We start from the raw sequence: 16,134 nt of genomic DNA on the forward strand, positions 1-16,134 counted from the left end.
CCTTTCTGGAACATGCATTAAATTCATTCCTAATCCCAGCAAGTGTCGCCTTCTAGTTGGTCTTCCTTGTAATCAACTTATCCAACCATGCTTAAGCAACCCTCATCTTCATTATGGAAGCATGGCATACATCTCTTCTTCCCTAAATTAAGGAGATCTGATACCTCTTCATCTCTTATAAATACCTCTCACCTACATTCAAACAAAGGCAATAACTTTATAACTCTTAGAAACTCTGCCCATTTCTATTTTGAAAGACTTTCAACTTCACTCTTAGAGAGGGTTGGCTGGTACCCCACTAGTGCTTCTTTGGTGAGCTATTCAACCATTATCATTAATCTATGTTGCCTGTTGACTCTTAAATTTTTCTCTTAATCTTTTTGTGTTTCAACTATTATCTTTTTGGGAAAATCTATTGTGTCTATACTCTCTGTTTTCTACTATTTTCTAGGCTCTTAAAAAATTCGTATGAGACAAATCAATAAATCAAATTGAGGAAAATGGAATGGACACTTGTGTTTTGCTTTTTAGAGGGAGGTAACTTTTTTTTTATATAATTAAAAGAGAGAGGTACATTTTCTTTGCATGAATTCGTTGTTTTTCTGGCTATTCTAACGAGGAAGATTAGCATAGTAGAGTTTTGACTTTGGAGAGAGAAGAACTCTTTGATTTTTTTGGCCATTTATAAAAGCATTGTCAATTCAAATCTCTATATCAGGTCTCTATCCACCAATTTGGAGATATATTTAGAGACCGAAGGGGAATCTTTAGGTTCCTAAAGGTATCTTTGCCAAAATCAGGGTCTCTACATTTTTAATAAAAAAACCTCACATTTTCGATTTCACTCAACCCACTCTTAGGTCTCTTATTTACTTTAGCGAGACACTCCCAGACTTTAGTGCAATTTTTTATATGGTCGTTCATTGAGATTTAAGGCTCTTGACTATTCTCCATTACCTAACAGGGGTGAAACTCGTGAAGTTGTTCCATACAATGCCATAGTGTTTGACTTGATTGCAAATTCTCAATAATGGGACCTTCACATTATTTTTGTTGGAACCATCTTCATTATCTAGAATTGGTGCAAGTGAAATGAGAGAAAAATGACAAAAGAAAAATAACTTTTATAAATGAGAAATTTGAGCAATGAAAAGAAGAGTGGTGAGACAAGCCATTGTTCCTCACTCGCCCGAACCCTTGGCGGCAGCCTTCCCCCCTCCCATGTTTACTAAATCCTATATCTCTCTCATGTGAGAGTCCCCATGTGAGAGTTTTATTTTGTTGTCCTTGTTTGTTCATGGTTGTCCACCTCATGTTCTCCCTCAATCGCAACCCCTCCGTCAAAGGCATGCCTTTGTCTCTCCCCTAGTAGTTGAGTGTTCCACTGACTTCTCCTTCCTCATGCTTGTCCCCCTTATCATGATTGATGATTGTGAAAGAATTGCTTAGTTTTAAGAGTTAAGGATCTTTTTAGATGCATTGTTTGACCATCTGAGTATGTTACGGTTTTGCCCCCACTCTTGTCGTTGGTCTCTAAGTGTCTTCACGAACCCTTGTTGTGGTGGTTGTTATGGTGGTGTTGATCTTAGCGACAGCGGGGACGACTACTGGTTAAAGATGACCTTATTTGATAGGGTTAGGGTTTGAGGTGATATTGGGCTGGTTCAGTTTGTTTTGTTTTTAATTATGGGTGGTCATGATCCGGTTTGATCAAATTTTCCCTTCGAATTGGAATCAAAATCAAAACTTACACATAGTTTGATTTGGTTCGGTGTTTATAAAAAGTGTTTAGAAGAACTTAACCAAATCGGACCTATGCGGTTTTGATTTGGTTCGGTCCGATTTCCGGTTGGAAAGATAAAAATATGAAGATATAAAGAAAAGAGAAATCGGATGTACATAGAAATATGCAGAATGGATAAAATAAGAGAGAAAGAGGTCTAAACAAATATGAGAAGAAATAGAAAGAAATAGGTGGAAAAGAGAGGAAGACAGAAGCGCAACAAGAACGGATATAGTTCACATAACAGAAAAATAAATTAGGCTAGAGTAGTTATTTAGTTTGGTATAAATTGGAATTAAGATATTTGGGTATTAATTGATTTAAAATATTTGGATATTACTTGGAGTTACTAATGTTATTTGAATATTAATTAGGCTTACTAACAATTTTGGATATAAATGAATAAGTAAACTTAACATAACCAGTCATGTTCGGTTATACTAGTTTTTCCATGATAAGAACTGAGACGGGAACCGATCCAAAGTGATCCAGTTCGATTTTTGAGTCTAGGTGGACTTTTTTGGTCAACACGAGTTTTTCCCCTTTTTTTTTAAAACTTGGTTCACCAGTTCAAATGCCTACTCCTATTTTTAATGATGTTGGGCTTAGGCTGTTATGATTTTTGGTTATTGGGCCATTTATAATATTCTATTTTTGAGTAATGAAAATTATCTTGACTAAAAGAACAGAAAAGAAAAGTAGTGAAAATTGTGAATGTTGTGAAATTGTTATAAAAGGAGTTCGGTATTTATATGCAAAATGTGATTAAATTTTGGTTTATTGAAAAGATGGTCATTGGAAACAATTAAGAACATAAAAATGAAAAATATCCATTATACTATAATTTTCTTTTTTTGAAATTAGAATTAGGCAATTAGTATGACTCAAAATTAAGACTCACTCTCACCTTAATAATATTTTAATCTTTACAATGTTACAAAAGATTCAAATTCAAGCGTCATTCTATAATGAGAGTCTTATTTATAGCTTTTAAGAGAGGTTATATCTCGTAATCGTTAGATCATACTAATTAATTTGATCTAACAATTAACTCATTTAATTTAATAATTAAAAAATAAAGTCTCACCTAAGCACTATATATAATCGCAGAACTAAAGAATTCTTGTCAAATTCAACTCCAATGAAAGAGCTTCAAGGCCTATTTGCGCCATTACTCTTCGCGTTTTGGCCACGCCATACAACACCCCGCATGGACTCTTTCGTTAATAAAATTATAAGAGTACCCTCAAAACGTCACTTAATAACGAATGCCATTCACCGTCCAGTGACGTGGCTTGCTCCCATTTGCGGCTTGCATACTTTATCTCTCAAGGCTGTTACAGTGAGCACTGCCACCAAAGCAAATAAAGGCCTCTCCATACACCACGTGGCGTAATGTCAGAGCCAGGTAGACCCCGCACCGAATCCTTTAAAATCTCTCAAACAGCGCCAAACCCAAAACCCCTCCTCCTCTTGAACCAAAAGAAAGACGAAAAAAGAAAAAAGAAAAACAGAAAAGAAAATCCCCTCCTTCTATCTCGCTCCCTTCGCTGCGAACGCCTCAGTGATCAGAGGTAAAAATCGCTTCAAGCTTTACCCTAAAATTTGAAAATATCAATCACGATTCTTGTTTCGAGTTTGATTTTGGTTTTCGGGGGTTTTTTTTTCAGTTCGATAAGGATTTTATTATCGGTTAATTGATTTTGGAACCTGTTCTCGTGCAATTTTTGATGTTTTTTCTTTGTTACTTTATTTCGAAGTATCATGGCTACTAATGTGGGTTGAGCCTAGCTCCTCCTCCAAGGAAGAGCTCCAATGTGTATTGGTTTTTGGGTCTCACACGCACTCTTAGTCTTTACTTTTTTCTTTACTATTTTTTGAAATTTTTATTTATATTTTGTTCGGATGTTTTAGGATTTTAGTTGTTTCCGGTGTGCATTTTTCTGTCTCTGGTTGCTGGGTTGGTCAAAATTTTGCTCAAGAGTCCGGGTTTTTTGGGATATTGAAATTCTGAATTGGACTTCACTTCAGTATGATTTATGATTTTAATAGCGTTGAACGATATCTGGGTTGGATTTTCATTGATTTTTTCTTTTTTGAGTTCCATGAGTATGTGTTGTGGGGTTTTTGAGTTTTAATGGGGTGTGTGGCTGGCTAATATCTGTATAATATGCTAGTTGAAGGACTTATAAGTGTGCGGTCTATTCGATATTTATTTGATATTTTTGGTGGGTAGATGTAATGTTGTTGATTGATGAATTAAGAGCTTCCATTGGGTTTATGAGCTGCGTACTATCATTTGTTTGGGACTCTATAATGCATTTTATAAGAGAATGTAACCATTGAGGACAAAAATCGTATATATTCAATTCATTGTTTTGAAGTATCATATTTGTTCTTGGTAAAATACTTAATCATCTAAATTCCCTGTTAATGAAATATACTGGCATTCTTTGATCCTATCTGCCTAAGTCCCTCTGTTTTCTGGTTTGATGGCTTGTGTCTATAATGACCTGAAAGTTTCAAGCTCCTCACTTTTGTTTTTTACAAGGCTTTGCAGTCAATTTTTCCAAAATCAATTAATGTATATATATTAATTCACAGTACGTTTTTTTATCTACTACTAAAAAGGTCTTGTTTTCCTGTTTTTTTCCTGACTTGATTTTGTTCAGATGGCAAATGACATGTTGAAACATGGAGATGATCCCCCTGGCTCTACTTCACCATTACAATGGCTTAAGGAAAGTGAAATCCCTGTTAGAAGCGACGAAGTTGCTAACTTCATGGGGACTCTCAACAATCGTAATGCTTCTGGAGTTGATGATATAACCATGCCATGTACCACAACACCGTTTTCTCTTTTTCCTTTTGGAGACATGTATGGAACGACTAACTCTTATGCCATGGAAATGCCGCTGACTGGTATAAATTTAATGACTGATGTCACTCCATTCAGCAACTCTCAGAATCCATTTTTTGACTATGATTCTGTATACGCGGAGGGTCATACACCGGTCCTACCAAGCCCAGTTTCAAATTTTCTTGGTTTGGAAGGGAAAAAAACTGAATTTAGTCAATATCACACCCTTGATTATTCAGTGCCTCCTGATAATGTGGTCAGTGCTACGTCTGATGTCCACATTATTCAAAATTCTTATGTTGACAGGAAATTAGTAACTGCTAAAGGAAATTCAGCTGCAGCCTTAGAAAGTATCCAGCGGAGTGAAGAACTAAATAGTAATACAGGTAGGCCTCAGCTATTAAGAAATTTCATAAGTGATGGAGTTAGCAATACTGTGCCATGCCATGCCATAGATGGTGTAGACATTGCACTAAATAACAATTTCATGGCAAGTGAAGTTCAAGAGGATTGTCCAGACAAATTTGATGCGAGTCTCCTAACCCTGGGAATTGGCACGAAGACGGAGGATTTATCTAAATCTAATAGATCAGGAATAAATGTCACTAATAATTTTGGAAGGGTTGCCCTTCCTCAACCAAATACTTTCTATGGTCGAAAAGAAGACAGAGGTTCCTTGAATCCTTCCTCTGATGTAGCTGCTGGTTTCCCTTGTCTTCAGAACAATGTGGGTGGATTTGCTGTGATGAAAAACAACGTGGGTAGCTGGATTTCTTTTAACTAAAATGTAACAGCATATATGATGCTAGTTCTAGTTCTAGGTTCATTCTGAATCCACCTTATATTGTGCAGATGCCACAAGACGATGGCCAACATCATTTTCTTATGCCGGGAAACAGGAATGTTTGTCTTGGCATTGAGGGGAACTGGGATACAAGATCTGCATATATTGATCCACCTAATGACAGTTTTCAGTACAGCCCTGCTGTATCTTTCATACCAGTTGGTAGCAGCTTAGCTGAGCTCCCTGATTCCGGATGGAGCAGGGCAAATAGGTTGGCATTATCACCTTCTTCGAGTACAAGTACTTGTCTGACTGTATCTGAAACTTCCAGGAACCTCTTTTCTGATTCATCCATGGTTTTTCCTCCTATTTGTGTCACACGAAGCACTTCCCTGCACGATGAGTTCGGTAAGTTTGGAATATTCTTACTCTCCTTTTTTGGATGTATAAGAAAATGAAAATTTCCAGTTGCATGTTTTAGTTTCACTTCTATACGAGTGCCTTGATATTGTTGATGTTTAAGAATGGCCTACAAGACAAAAGTGTGAGATGTTGGAGCACTGTTGTGGTGCACACTTGGAATCTCGGGTGATAAAATCAAGGTACCAAAAGAAGCTTAAGGTTTTGAGGGTCCAAAAAGTTTTCTATTTTTCATTTTCTTTATGAACTCAAGGATGAGTTTTTATTGGGCAGTGACCCCGTTTGCATGTTAGTGCCACATGGGATCCCTTGGCCATTGGAGTAAGTCCTGCATGGAATATCTTTGATTGTTTTCCCGCCACCAAATCTAGAATTCGGCTTTACTCGGTGGAGTATCACGTCATGGTTAGGTTGCCTACCACCGTGAAGTAAGAGAGTGTCTCTTATTGATTGGAGCTGTCCAGTTTCAGGGGTTGGTGGGATGGATGCCATAGAAGTTTACCAGTAAGGTCATCGAATCTGTTTTGGTCACTACCCCTTGAGGTTGTATAAACTTGCTCTGTATTGATCTACTGTCATTCCACATGTCTGACGAGTGTGGACTCTAGCAAGTATGTTACGGAAGACACATGGTACATTACTGAAACTGTTAGGTGTTAATCGTGATCCATATGAGGCAGGATTCATCATTGTCTCAATGAACACATTTTAAGAATTACAGGCAATGAGAGGACTATATTGTTATAAAGTTTCCTCTCATCCAAATATCACTTAAGAATTAAGTATAATCATTTCCGTAACAAGCTAATTTGACTTCTGTTTTACCATATTGATTGAATATAAAAGAAATGAATTTTGTGTTTCACACTTGCTCTTTTTCTGTTCTCACTTCTCACATATTGGGTAACCACATAAATAGTCAACATAAGTTCCCAATATACTTTGAATATCATGTCTTTCGTGGCCCTTGACAGGAGGTCCTTTGCATGGCTAGTTACCTGTCTTCTGTTGGTTACTGCAACTTCTATATGTTTATGTCAATTAGTAGATTTACTAAAAGTTCCATTTTCTGTAGCTTCCCTGCTGACTGACTCTGCAACTCTCTTTAGGGAAGCTTTCCACAGCTAACCAGGGTATTGCTGCACAAGTTGCTGAAAGAGGTCATGTTCCAGGGAAATTCTGGTTTAGCCAGCTACCTAGTAAGGCCACCTACCTATATAACTGGCAATGTTTAGTTGTGAATGTATATGTAACCAGTTCATCCTTTTTTTGAGATTCAGGCTGAAAACACAATATCTTTGTGGACTTTAATCATAATAAGATCTTGAGCATTTCTCATAAAAAATAACGTCCTGTGTGTTTTGGTACCCATTTAAAAAAAATAAATCACGAATAGGTAGACAGGAGAATTGGCCTAGCTGAATGTAGTAATCAAGTGTGCAGCTATATTATACACTTGCATAGCCATGTTTTTACTGTCACTTGGCTTCATTTTTAGCTGATTGATAAAAAGGGATCGAAGAACAGGGTAGATGGCTAAAATGATGATTGTGCTAGAGTGTAACTTAATATAAATAACTGATAGGTATCATAAATAGGTATTGTGTATAAGATTCTAATATTTATGCAGAACTCATATTTGTCTAGGACACGACTGGCTGGCACTCAGGTCAGCAAATATATAATCTTATGTAATGGAGGGAAGTTTTGTTACACATTTGATGGTTGCTTGCAGGTAATTCTTGTCAACCTCAAGTCATTGGTGCTGTTCAGTCTTCTACAGACCTTTCTAGATCCATGATGACTGGTAGTTACAATTCTATACTCTTGAGTCTTGACCATGCTATAATATAGCCTCAGAAATTTTATGCCATTCTCTTGATGACTTGCACTACTTTAGGTGAAGAAGTTCCAATTACCAAACTTAATAGGAATGTTCAGGGTTCTAGTGCTTTGGTTGGAACATCTCTTAAGAGGGTTGCGGAAGAACCCCCAGAAGTGGCTTCCCGAGCACGCAAAAAGAGAAGAGCCCAATCTTCTGTTGGTCCATTTGCTCCAAATTGGCCCCTGCTTGTTCCATCACTACATTTATCCAACGCATCTAATTTGACAGTCCCAGGTCCTACTGCTCCTTCTCTCCCACACCAAGTCAAAAGTACTGCTTTACTCCCACCCCTACCCCAGACCAGTCAGTCTCTCCCACTCCAAGCCAAAGGTACTGCATCACTCCAACCCATATCTGAGAATGCTCCCTCTCTCCCAACCCTAGTTAGGCGTACTGCTGTACTCCCACCCTTGTCCCAGATTGCTCCCTCTCTCCCATCCCAAGCCAAAACTATTGCATCACACCAACCCCTACCCAAGACTGCTTCATATCTCAGACTCAAAGGCAGTACTGCGTCACTCCCATCCGTATCCCAGAATGCTCGCTCCCTCTCATCAATGCACCAAATTGTTCCTCCAGTCCCATCTGAAGCCAAAACCACTCAATCACACCCACCCCTACCCCAGGCTGCTCCAAATCTCAGATCCAGAGCCAGAAGTATTATGTCACTCCCAACCCTATCCCAGAATGCTCCCTCTCTCACACCCCTGCCCCGAATGGCTCCTCCACTCTCATCCCAACCCTCGAGTGCTCCACCACTCCCACAGAAAATTTGGACTGCTAAACCTCTCCCAGAGAAATCTCAGACTGCTTCACCACTCCCAGCAAAATCTCAGACAGCTTCACCACTCCCAGCAAAATCTCAGACAGCTTCACCGCTCCATTTGTCTCCCCAGATTGCTCCACCTCTCCCATCCCAGCCCCAGACTGCTTCAACTTTCCATATAAAATGGCAAGGTATAGCTTGATGCTTTTTCCGCATGGACTTCTTTTCTTTAATTTGTCTTTATATTTCTCAATACCTACTTATCTTCTATCACCATATTCTATACTGTTTTAACATGGCTATTTTGACATGTCATGCCATTTCTAGTCCTAGTTTCCACTCAATCCATTGTGGCACATTTCATGGAACATGTCTTGCAAGAATAAGTAGGGTCTAGCCCAGATCCTGTTTGTGAGGCTTGCATGGGCACGTTGGATAATTCTTTGGTTTCAGTTTCTTTTTGTTTTTCCCAAATTATTTTCCCAATGTACTTTCTCAAGCACCCGATCATCCATGAAAAGGATCTTCTGTGCCTCATACCTAATTCTTCCATTTCTCAAGTCAAGTTTAAAATTGTACAATCATTCCATGGCATTCCTGGCTCTGGCGTGTCTGGTTTGCCAAGGTTGTTTATGCTCAGACGAGCCTTTCCCTAAAAATTTGGATTCTATGTTCAGCAAGGTTATTTCTGAAATAATATGACACTACAACGCATACTTTCAAGTTTGGAAGACTGCGTCTGATACATCCTGCATTTGTACCATAGTGATTTTGATAGTTAGTAATACATTGATAATACTACAATACACTGATGATGGTAGTACGTCTTTGCCTTTTGCAGGTTTTGGTCAAACTCAAACTCAGCCAATTGGGCACAAGTGTTTGATATGCAAGAGGGATCTTTCCTTCACACCAGAAGGCCCTGTTTTCGTGCCAGCTATTCGACCAGTTGTTGCTGTTCTACCGTGTGGCCACACCTTTCATGACCACTGCTTGAGGCTTATCACCCCTGAAGAGGAAGTTAAAAATCCTCCGTGCATTCCTTGCGCCATCGGTGAGAGTTGAATCTAGGATTGGTTCAACATGTTGAATCCTCCATGCCTTCCTTGTGCATTAGTTTTTCAAATATATAATCCGGTTTTCTCTAAATTCGTTTTGAATCGGTAAAAAATAGGGGAAAGGTTTTAGTGAAATTTTAGACATGTTTTTCTATATAGGTTAAGTTCACAAATCTTTTCTTACGGCTGAAGTGGTGATTTGGTCCATAAATATATAGATCATTAAAAGTTGTACATAGCAAACCCATTTCCTGAATATGGATCGTACTTCTGCATGCTGTGCTTTTGTCCATTGTATGAACCTAAAGTTTTCGTCATATCCTGCCACCACAGGGTTCTAAAATTTAAAGTTTTAGGGCTAAGTATTATATCAGCAATCATGCTCCTGCTGTCCTATTGCATTCCCTACCTCTGCTCATCCTCATGTCACAATTTTGCATGGTTAGCAGCAAGTACTACACTATGACGACAATTTTTGCAATTGATTATGCACACCAGTACCAGTTCACTATAGTATTATTTAAGGGTAAACTATTGTTTTGCCTCTTGAACTATCACGCTAGTTTCGATTTACCTGGGAGGGTTTTTCTTTTTTAGCCGATTAAGGACTTGGACGTCATAAAAATAGCCAATGTCGTCGCCCTTATGTCAAGTTTTTCGATTGCGTTCAATTTTCCATAAAAATATTATGTGCTTGGCACGTGAGTCATGTTTTTTTTAAATCTAAAATTACAAATTAAATTAAAATAAAAAATAAAAAATAAAAAAATGTTCAAGGAATGAAAAATAAAAAAACCTGAACGCCCTTCTCAAGCCAGACCTCCCTCCCCAACTCCCGACTAGATCCCCCTTTCTGAAATTTGGACAAAATTTTTAAGTTGGGCTTCATACTTAAACATACCTTAAATATATTGAGTTATCTAATGAAATCCAATCCTAAGCACCAAAAATGGTCGTATTCGGTTAAGAACTATAGTTGGCATAAAATAACCAAAGTACTTCAAAATGGTGAAAACAAATGTGGCTGTGAGTTATCCAATCTAATCTGAAATTTTGTTCCAGACAAAATTTTTATATTTCAATAGCTATTCCTATTTATCTTGGCTTTAATGTTTGACCTAGGAAATGAAACTTTATGCAGAAGTTCTTTAAGCACGTCATGAATCGTGATAATGAAACACTGAGACATGTCTACTGCAATTTTCAAAGCAACTGATCAAATGTATGGACATGTCTATTGCAATATTCAAACTAACGGTGCAAATTTGTATCTGGGCGCCCAATTTATCTAAACACCCTTGCTAAAAATTTAAGAATTTTGCAGTTTTCTTTGGACCCCCAACACAAATTGAAAATGTTTCAAAATGCCTCTTATTTTCCCAATTCAATAGATTTACCTAAACAACCATTGATTTTACTGTGAAACCCAAAATATTAAAGCAATCTCTTCTTCTTTCATTTATCTGGACAACCACCTCTTTCTTTAACTCCCCAACATATCTTCAACAACAAAATGCATTCTGTTTACTTTAATATGAAGCGATACAAAATTTGTTCAGACTAGCCAGTTTTAAAATGTTGACCTCTTAAATCCCATAAAACTGCATATATAATGTGTTTACTAATTTTTTTTTTTTTTTTTTCCGAAGTTTGGAAGGGGAGAGGGGAAACTCACACATGAGACCATAAGGACTTGAATATATTGAGCAAATTTATAGACGAGGAATATTCGCGGGTTGATTCCTCGATCTTCGATCTTCCTTCTCTTTCTTCTCTCTTGGTTCCTGTAAAACAAATCTAGGTCAACGGACCACACCCAAGGGGGTGTTGGTCAAAGGCTCTCCGATGTCTAAATTAGTTCGATTGGATCTTGATAAAAATACGACAATAGCTAAAGTGGATGGAATTTTCTCTCATGAGAAAAGCCGAGTGGCCGGAGCCGTGTGAGGGAGAGTGTAGAGAGAGGGGGACGGCGAGAGAGAGAGAGAGAGAGAGAGAGAGAGAGAGAGAGAGAGAGAGAGAGAGAGAGAGAGAGAGAGAGAGAGAGAAGTTTTTGTAGGGTTTCGAAATTAGAGAAGAATTTAGAATTACCTTGAAAGCCTTGTGTAACCATATATTTATAGGCTCCTTGTATGCTAGGGTTTTGAGAGAATAATCCTTATTTGGTTAGGATTATTCTTACCCCAAAAAATGATAGAAATTAATCCAAGAGATTTGGTGGAAATTGGTTCCTTGATTTAGGGAGATATTTCTCTATTGAATCAAAGATAATTTTTCTAATTAAATAGGATTTAATTTGGGTAATTAGTTTACCTAAGGCATATATCTTCTCCACATGTTGTCTTCTTATACCCTCTTCACGTGTAGTTTTTTTTTTTGGTAGCACTAGAACCGAGACCACGAAGTTTGCACCTTGATGCGAGCTGGATTGTGTCATGAGCTGGTATGGCACTGGTGCTTGCGAGGTCTAGGCTGTTCCTACCACATCTATCGACGACTGTCAACAGCTGTCAGCTACTCGTATCTGATGCCCTTTTTTTTTTTTTCTGCAACTTAGGGTTTTAACATGCTATTTGACTTGTAATTTTCTTCCCTTTTTGCAGCTATTCAATGATCATGTCTTCCAATGAGGGTAGTCGATCACCGAGTTCACAAGTTCCCTTGTACCTGTGGGGTGGTTGCAAGGTGTACAAGAAAATATTTATGACGAATTTGCATCATGTCACGACCGAAGCTCACTTTCAGAAGTAGTGCGCCACTTATGCTTTTGCCATACCTGATGACGTGCATGTCAGGTTGGTGGCACCTTTAACTAATGATGTACCTCGTGTGGGACTGAATGATCTGGATGCTAGGATTATCATATTCCGTCCCTTCTACTTCTCCTTGGACTTCACATTCCCATTGTCGAAGTTCTTCAGGAAGGTGTTTTCTGTCATGGAGTGTGCCCCAAGCCAATGTACTCCAAATGTCTACCGGGCGATCATATCTTTTGATAATTTGAATCGTTTTTTCAAGCTGGATCTGACGATGTGATTGTTCTTTTACTTCTTCGAGGTGAGGCGTTACAAGAAGTATGGCGAGGTTCGTGTATACAATGCCAAGCTGGCTAACAGTCTCAGCCAAGGAGATCACGTGTGGCATACTTATGTGTTGGAGGTAAGCAGAAGGTGGGAAGGCGAGGTCGGTGATGGTATGTCATACTCTATTGATTTGCCTCAATTTTATTTGAATTCTTTAATGAGTGACTAGCTGACTTATGTCTTTTGCTTGAAAAGAATGATATCAATAAGAAATTGGATCTTGAGTCAGACATGACTAAGGTCCGCCGGGGCCTGAACATTCCTGCAAGGTTTTGCGAATGGTGTTGGCTGTTGAGCAACTATCAGAAGAAGGTTGATGGTTTACCCCCTGCCAAAGATATTGAGAGATGGAAGCAGTATGGCTCAGACTCGGATGATCAGCTAGCTGAACGGGAGGAGTCCTCGATCGAACTCCCCGAAAAGAGGAAGGTTGACGTCAAGTCCTCCAAAGATAAAGATGCAACCTTGCAAGCAAGAGATATGTCTCCGCTAAGAAAGAAGCCAGACTTTCTTCTGTTGTGATCAAACCTTTTTCTTTGAGAGGTCTCATCTGCTGAGAAGACTTAAGTGGGAGATGCTCCTCCATCGTCTGCCAGGGTCAAGCACCTCATCGGCGCGGATATCAAGAAGATTAGTGGCATGCAGAATGTTTAGGACATTCTTCTTAAGTCTCCAACTGACATGCTCAAAACCTACAATCCACCCTGCAAAGAAGTTTGTCCCTGAACCAATTCGCCTGTTAAGAAACAAAGGGTTGCTGACATTCCTCACAGAAGTTCGAGTCGTCTGCACTACTTAAGGAATGAGGATCGAACTAGGACGACTGCTCCTCTATCTAACAATCGCGATCCATTTGTCGAACCACGAGTAATCAAGCACAGAGCTAATTTAGCGTCGTTGAATCCTTTGGTGGTGAGGATGGTTGCGGCTAAAAAAGTTAGAGAGTCATCTGCTCAGGTGAAGGGTGAAGGGTTCTTCGGATACGCGAACATCTAGTCCAAAGGTTGACAAGCCTAGCTTCGCAGAGGATACATGTGTGTTTGATCTACTTAATTAGAATGCTTATGGCGACCTTCCTGCGTCTCCCTTACGACACTTTTTAGATCATAGCCTATTTGGTATGCGTCTCCTTGACGCTTTTAGCAGTTGTCATGCGTCTCTCTCTTTGGTGAATATGAACGATAGCTCCTTGAGGCTGTTGATCGACCCGGATGGCAGGGTATGGAACCAATCATGGGCTGCTTTTCGTAAGATCATTGCAAACACCTTACACATCAGCATATCCTCAGTATTGTAGAGAATTATAACACTTTTAAATTGCTTCAAATGGCTCTCGGGATTGGAATCTCCTTTGAAATGTGTGAAATAAGGCATTGAGAATCACTTTGGTGGAGCCGCTTACTCAGCTATGAATGTTGAGGAGTTCACTTAGTCCACCTCCTTCCTCATAGCATCTTCGGAATCTCCTCCAATCTTCAAATATCAAAGTCGGTCATTCACGAGCTTTTCGACATCTTCTATTCACATGGCTTGCCGTTCACGTCGGTGTCCTCCATGATGCGAGCGTCGTTGGTTTACCTCATCATTGTCTCTACAGAGCAAATTTCCTCAACTATCTTACCTGCGCGACGTGTTAGTGGACTGAGCTTGCGAGCGACTCTTGTAGCTTATCGTCGTGAGTTGGCTTCTTGGGATCGAGTAAGTGAGCATCTTTATTCTCGTACTTCATAGAGATTATCGCGAGGCTAATCTCCTCGGGGTCCTAGTCTAGCATGATTGCTTCTATGCGAGCCCAGGCGAGCGTGAACATCGGATCGTGGGCCTAACCTCCTGTGCACATTGATCCTTGGACTTAATCTTAATTGGAGACTCGATCTACTTTGAGCAGGGCTCGCAGATTCTTAAGACATGCTAACATGCTAAGCATGCTATTGTCCTTCTCCTTGTCTACTTGCTTTTACTCGACCTACATGAGACCTCTCGAACTGCATACGGGTGCATTCGTCCTTCATCTTCTCTTTGCCTTGCGGTTTAAGGCCAAAGTCTCGGACCAAGTCAATCTAGTTAAGGAGTTGTCCAACCAAGTTGTTTTGGTAGTCTACTTTTTGAGCCAGCTGGTCAACTCTAAGACTGAGGTCTGCTTGACTTTGTGGATCAGGAGGAGAAAATTGTGTAGAGCCCAATTGCACAAGGTCTAGGGTTTTGCTAGAGGTGTACACAGGAGCGTACGCCGAGCACGGCAGCAAATGAGGGAATGAATGAAGTTATTCCACAACTGAGCTCAAGTTGGCTGCATTGCCAAGATGGTCATGAGCGGCAATCTCGAGGATAGAGCACGACGGCACCATTGTGGTAGAAAGCATCAAATTCAACCATGAGGCCGAGTGGATGATGGTTGCTCTATCCGGCGGCATAGCTGTACGGCCCAGAGTTGTGGCAGCCATGTGACCGTGAGGAGGCGCAGCGACGCACGTCGGATAGGTGTTCTGGGTCGCGAGACTGAGTGGAGGAGAAGCGGCTCACATCGCAATTAGCTAGGGTTGTGGCAGCAACTGCGGTTCCGGGAGCCGCAACGTTGTAGTGAGCTGAGTCTGTCACGAATTGGGTTGTTGCAGCAGCCTGACTTCTCGTTCACGTGCTTCCAACCATGGTTGTTTGGAAGGCTTCGGTTGAGCAATGAAAACGAGGAAACAGATTCCTTTGATTCAAGAGCACGCTTTGAGTATACCTCGTGCTCTCAATGAAAGCACCAAAATATTTGAGCAAAATTCAGTATGGGGAATATTCGCGGGTTGATTCCTCGACCTTCGATCTTCTTTCGCTTTCTTCCTCGATCCCTGTGAAATAAATTTGAGTAAATAGACCACACACAAGGGTGTTGGCCGAAGGCCCTCTAATGCTTAAGTTAGTTCAATTGGATCTTGATAAAGATATGATAATAGCTAAAATGGATGGAGTTTTCTCTCACGAGGAGAGCCAAGTGGTCAAAGCCATATGTGGTGGCTCTTAGCCATGTGAGGAGAGCGGGTGAGAGGGGTGGCGAGAGAGAGAGAGAGAGAGAGAGAGTGTGTGTGTGTGTGTGTGTGTGTGTGTGATTTCCCTAGGGTTTTTGGAGTTAGAGAGGAATTTATAATTACCTTGAATATCTTGTGTAACTATGTATTTATAGTCTCCTTATGTGCTAGGGTTTTGAGAGAATAATCCTTATTTGGTTAGGATGATTCTTCCCTAAAAAGATGATAGGAATTACTCCAAGAGATTTGGTGGAAATTGGTTCCTTGATTTAAGGAGATATTCCTATCTTAAATTAAAGATAATTTTCCAAATTAAATAGAATTTAATTAGTTATTAGTTTATCTAAGGAATATTCATTTTTCACGTGTCATCTTCTTATTGGGTGACGAAATATGTGTTCCCACAAGACTAGACTTGTTTAGATAAAATTTTAACCCATGTTTGTTTCACTTAATTCTAGCTTTAAATGGGGATTGTTAA

At 39.6% G+C, this 16,134-nt stretch overlaps 1 protein-coding gene across 1 annotated transcript; it reads left to right on the plus strand.

Annotated features, from left to right (window-relative positions):
- Nucleotides 2,963–9,830, plus strand: LOC18782586. The gene is made up of 7 exons (XM_007215951.2): nt 2,963–3,357; nt 4,456–5,400; nt 5,496–5,835; nt 6,957–7,046; nt 7,583–7,654; nt 7,748–8,689; nt 9,340–9,830. Exons 2-7 carry the CDS (start codon nt 4,456–4,458, stop codon nt 9,561–9,563), a joined length of 2,613 nt encoding a protein of 870 aa, XP_007216013.2. The 5' UTR covers nt 2,963–3,357; the 3' UTR covers nt 9,564–9,830.

The sequence above is a fragment of the Prunus persica genome, chromosome G3, assembly GCF_000346465.2.
Source record: "Prunus persica cultivar Lovell chromosome G3, Prunus_persica_NCBIv2, whole genome shotgun sequence".
NCBI lineage: Eukaryota > Viridiplantae > Streptophyta > Magnoliopsida > Rosales > Rosaceae > Prunus > Prunus persica.